The sequence below is a fragment of the Ptychodera flava genome, unplaced genomic scaffold (genome assembly GCF_041260155.1).
Source record: "Ptychodera flava strain L36383 unplaced genomic scaffold, AS_Pfla_20210202 Scaffold_30__1_contigs__length_3116999_pilon, whole genome shotgun sequence".
NCBI classification, from domain to species: domain Eukaryota; kingdom Metazoa; phylum Hemichordata; class Enteropneusta; family Ptychoderidae; genus Ptychodera; species Ptychodera flava.
In genome coordinates, this window is record NW_027248352.1 from 1,682,948 (window position 1) to 1,688,443 (window position 5,496).

At 41.5% G+C, this 5,496-nt stretch overlaps 1 protein-coding gene across 1 annotated transcript; it reads left to right on the forward strand.

Annotated features, from left to right (window-relative positions):
* The first annotated feature begins 1,179 nt into the window (after positions 1 to 1,179).
* On the forward strand, positions 1,180 to 3,375 carry LOC139127261 (uncharacterized). The gene has a single exon (XM_070693173.1). It carries the CDS (start codon positions 1,180 to 1,182, stop codon positions 3,373 to 3,375), a length of 2,196 nt encoding a protein of 731 aa, XP_070549274.1.
* The last annotated feature ends 2,121 nt before the right edge of the window (positions 3,376 to 5,496 follow it).

The following is a 5,496-nucleotide window of genomic DNA, read 5'->3' on the forward strand; positions in this document are numbered from 1 at the left end:
GATGGTAGTACTACAAGATGTGTTTGAGAGTATTATTAGTCGACTCACCCATGGCATCTCTCCCAGGGACAGAGTACGCATTACACTTGAAAGTCCGTCCCTTCCCTATCAAATCTGGTTACCTTTTTCCCTGTTCAAGAACTGACTGTGGACAGAGTGTTGGGTGAAATTGAACGTGTACTGCAGTCCTATGAAGAATTCACCCTAGATGAGAATGTTTCTATCAACTTCATTCATGTGCACATGCCTGTTGGGGCAGGAAAGAAGTGGGGATGGAGACCTGTCAACATAGCCCGTCGCCTCAAACTGATGAAAAGTATCATTCGCATCACTAATACCGATGATTATGCTGTGCACGAGCGATAGTTACAGCAACAGCCCACATCAACCGTCACAGTGATCCAGGATGGAACTCTGTGCGACAGCGACGACAAGAGCAGACAATACGTTCATCCGAACTCATTGCCAAAGCAGGTATTTCATCAGGGCCATGTGGACATGAAGAACTTGACAAATTACAAGCTGTCCTTCCATCGCATCGAATCCATGTTATTTCAGATGAGACGTCGGGTTCACTTGCTTATCAGGGAAAGGCCGCCGCTGAACACAATATTTACCTGTACCATCATAACAATCACTATGATGTCATCACGTCAATGCCCGCATTTCTACAGAGAAACTACTACTGTCACCATTGTCACAAAGGGTACCAAAAAAAGCATGATCACATCTGTGAAGTTTTCTGCAAGTGTTGCTGTGTTCCATCTGTATGTCCAGCAACAGATAATCAGGTCTACTGCCAAGATTGTCATCGCTACTTTCGAGGTCAACAATGCTTCAACACCATAAAACACCTGGTCCCCTCGCTCAATATGCAACTTGTCAAATCATTCGTCGCTGCAAGTTGTGTGGTGTAACCATCAATTGGGAAAACAGAAAGAAAGATAATGACCACAATTGCGGTGAAAAATACTGCAGAGTATGTAGACGGTACCAAGACTGTGACCATTTATGCTACATCCAGCCCATCCACGTGAAAAAGAGAAGAGAAGAAGTCCACCAGAGATAGTATTCATGACGATGATGTTGACTTATTCGACTTTGAAGCTGAAGAAGGAGACAAAGAGGGCAGTGAAGAAGAGATGAAGTACTATTTCTTTGATTTTGAATGTACCCAAGATGGGGGCGTCCATGTACCCAACTTGTGCATCTTTCCAGTCCGAGTCATGTTCAGAGCAGGTGTTCTATGGTCCTAACACCAAGCAAGAGTTTTGCGATTGGGCACTCACAGAAGAAAACGCCGTCAGTACTTTCGTCGCACACAATCTGCAAGGTTATGACGGACAATTCATACTGCAATACTGCCATGAAAACAACGTTCAACCTGAAGTCATCATCAATGGAACCAAAATCATGCGCATCTTCATCCCCAACTTAAACATCAAGTTCATTGACTCTTATAATTTTCTACCTGTGGCTTTGGCTCAACTTCCTGACATGTTTGAGCTGAATGAACTGCACAAAGGCTACTTCCCCCATTTCTTCAATACAGCAGAGAATCAAGATTACATCGGTCCTCTCCCAGATTCCAGATACTACGGCCCCGATGGTATGAAACAGCATGCGAAATTCCTAAAGTGGTATGAAGACGAAAGATTGAAAAACCGCCCTTTCAACCTGAGACAAGAGCTCGAAGACTACTGCAGAAGTGATGTAGACATCCTGAGGAGAAGTTGTTTGAAATTTCAAGACATGTTCAAACAACAGAATGGTGTAGATCCGTTCAGAGATTGTGTGACCATCGCATCAGCCTGCAATGTCGTTTTACGCAAGAATTTTCTCAAGAAAGATACCATCGGGGTCATTCCAGACCATGGGTACATCCAACGAAGAAATCAATCTGTCATTGCATTGCAGTGGTTAGAATGGATTACATTCAAGAATGATGTCAACATCCAGCACGTCCACAATGGAGGTGAGAAGAAAATTGATCGCTATTGGGTAGATGGGTATGATGAAGAAAGCAACACAGTATATGAGATGCATGGTTGCTACTACCATGGCTGTCCTCGATGCTATGAAGACCATGACATTGTCAACACTAAAGTCGAGAAGACGATGGCAGACCTTTACCAAAGTACCCAAGATAAGATGCGATTTCTACGTTGCCATGGCTTTAGAGTGATTGAAAAGTGGGAGTGTGACTTCAAGAAAGAAATTCATGAAAACCAAGAACTGCAAGAATTCGTCAAGTCACTTGATTTACAGGAGCCCCTTCATCCACGAGATGCATTCTTTGGCGGTAGAACCAATGCCACTACACTATACCACGAATGTGTTGATGATGAAGAAATTCACTACGTGGATTTCACCAGCCTCTACCCCTACGTCAACAAGTACTGTAAGTACCCTGTCAAACATCCAGTAGTCCGCACCAAGAACATTGTACTCCCTGTTCAATTATACTTTGGTCTGGCAAAATGTCGAGTTCTGCCTCCTCGAAAACTCTACTTTCCTGTTCTCCCCCTCCGAGTGGAAAAGAAGCTAATGTTTCCCCTTTGCAGAAGTTGTGCAGATACCAAACAACAGTCACCATGTGAGCATAATGACGAACAACGGTCCTTCGTGGGAACTTGGACAACACCCGAATTAGCCAAAGCTGTCGAGAAGGGGTACAAGATCATCAAAGTGTTTGAGGTATGGCACTACAGAGAAAGAGAAGTGTACAACAGAGAATCACACACAGGAGGGCTCTTTACCGATTACATCAACACTTTCTTAAAGTTGAAACAAGAGAGTAGTGGTTGGCCTTCATGGTGTCAGACAGAAGATGACCAAGATCGGTATATCCGTGAGTACTTTGACAGAGAGGGAATCCTTCTTGATAAGACAAAGATTCACCGAAATCCAGGCCAACGAGCATTGGCAAAACTAATGCTGAATTCTATGTGGGGCAAGTTTGCACAACGCAACAACTTTCCACAGCTGCAGTACATCAAAGAACCTGCAGAACTCTTCCGCCTGCTTACAAGTGAACAACACATTGTCAACAACTTGTCTTTCGTCAATGACGACGTGGTTGCTGTTCAACATACGCTTCGGGATGAATTTGTCGAGGGGGCTGTCAACACCAATGTTGTCATCGCTGCATTTACCACTGCCTATGCTCGTCTGAAATTGTACGATCTCCTTGAGGCCATTGGTGAACGGGTCTTGTACTTCGACACTGATTCAGTCATCTTTGTCAGCAAACCAGACCAGTACGAACAACCTCTTGGTGATTACTTGGGTGATCTCACCAACGAACTGGATCCTCCCAGCAATTTCATCACCAAGTTCGTGTCAGGGGAGCTAAAAACTACGCCTTCTGTCTAGCACAGCCCGACAGGAAAAGTAACACCACTCTGTGTAAAGTCAGGGGAATCACCCTAAATTACCGCAACAGCTTAGACGTCAACTTTGATGCCATCACTCGTCTTGTCACCACCTGTCCAACATCAACCATCACCGTGAATGACCCCGTCAAAATCCGACGTGTTGGATGTAATGTAGTATCAAAAAGCGAAAGTAAAAAGTATGCCCTAGTTTATGATAAAAGAGCTCTGATTGGAAATTACAAAACTCTTCCCTACGGTTATTAAACTGTACTTTTTATTTGAAACCCCCCCCCCCCCAAGAAATATCAATTAAAGAATGTCACTAAATATTTGGCAAATGTTTTCTAGTATTTCAAAACATTGTGTTATCAAACTAGTTTTGAATGCTTTGTCAGAAAAAGGTATTGTATTTTGCAATTCAAGAGGTTTTAAAGATCTCATTTAAAGAAAATTTTAAGAATTGTCAATGTTTATACTTAGGCATGAACTCATTGTATTTTATTATTGCATTTCAAGTTGTTTGAGGAGGATAATGTAAAGAATTTTAGTGAAGCTGTTTTCACAATGCTCGTGTGTTTCAGCAATCAATGAGTCTATTGTATAAATTCAAAAAAAAAATGTCAAATTTGTGATCTTGTATACAGGTAGTTTTGGCAATTTAAAGAAAAAAGAAATCTGATCATTCTGTTTATTAGAGTTGTAAATTTCATTCATTTTTAAAGTCTTGAAATGTATGTGTTTGAATTTTTGAGAAAAGAAGTTTTGAAATGAAATTTTGCAAATGAAAGAGATAAGAATGTACATTTTACTCCATGAAACTTTAGATATTGACTTTGGATTTGTTTTCGGGTTTTTTGAGAGAGAGAGTTCAAATAATCTGTAGATCTCAACTTTCATCTTTAAAAACTTTTTATATGTGAACCAAACAAAAGTTCCTGATTAATCTTTTTGTAAAGTAATAAACTGACATCAATTTAGTTTTTTTAAATGATTCAGAGGCTGGTTTGAATTTATTTGTGAGTGTTTATGTGTAAACATTTGTTGAGTGAGGAAGTATGTTTGTTTTGTGTATGTGTGTGTGTCGTGTCCCATTGCCCCGAAGGCCAAAAGTGGGCCCTACTGCCCCGACGGCCACCTAGGAAGATCGGTCTTTGTTGATGAATGAGATCACACTCTCCCTGTTTATGGACTCCCTCCACCCGTCTTGACCCTTTGAAGGCCCCTCAGCCCCTCGGGCCTTATTTTGCCCTCCCTCTGTCAAGAAATGAGAACATCCTTTCTAGTATAAGCTCGTACAAGCATTTTAGTATAAGCTCATTTGACGTGATGGGTCTCATTCTGCAAACACTCTTGAAGCTGATCATCAATAATCGAGATTTCTCCAATCCTATGTTCTTCCTGTGTTTGTGTGTGCTGCCATACATCATCTATGATAAATTTTTCAAAAGGAAGCCAGTCTCATGTTATGAAAACATTGATCTGAGTGGAGAGATTGACTGAAAGGAAATCAACCAAAAAGTCCCATCACGGTGAAGATCAAGTTGGTCAACTTGGTATACCATGCCACGAATGCGAAAGAACTGTCCTTACCCTGGTTGTCATGCAAAACATCTCGTAAGACTGGCAAATCATCTCACACAAGTGCATAATATTGAAGATAAAGTTGAAAGACAGAGATTTTTGAAACTGGCCAGACAATCTGACACTCATCAATTGATGTGCCAGTTGATACGAATCGTTCGTCTACTGTCTGAACAACATCAATCAAGTCAATCATGGATGCAAGACTACAACATCCATTCACTGCTCTCATATGTGGACCCACACAGTCTGGCAAAACCGAATTCGTCAAACGACTGCTGAAGGAACGGGAAACTATGATTTTTCCATCTCCTGAGCGTATTGTCTGGTGCTATGGAGAATATCAACCTGCCTATACGGAACTGGCTGCCCTTATCCCTAGCATTCATTTTGTTGAAGGCATTCCTGAAGAGTTGGACAGTATGTTTTTCCCTCACCAATCCAACTTATTGATTATTGATGATCTGATGTCAGAAACTGGAAATGACAAGAGAATTACCTATCTGTTCACCAAAGGTTCTCATCATCGTAATCTCTC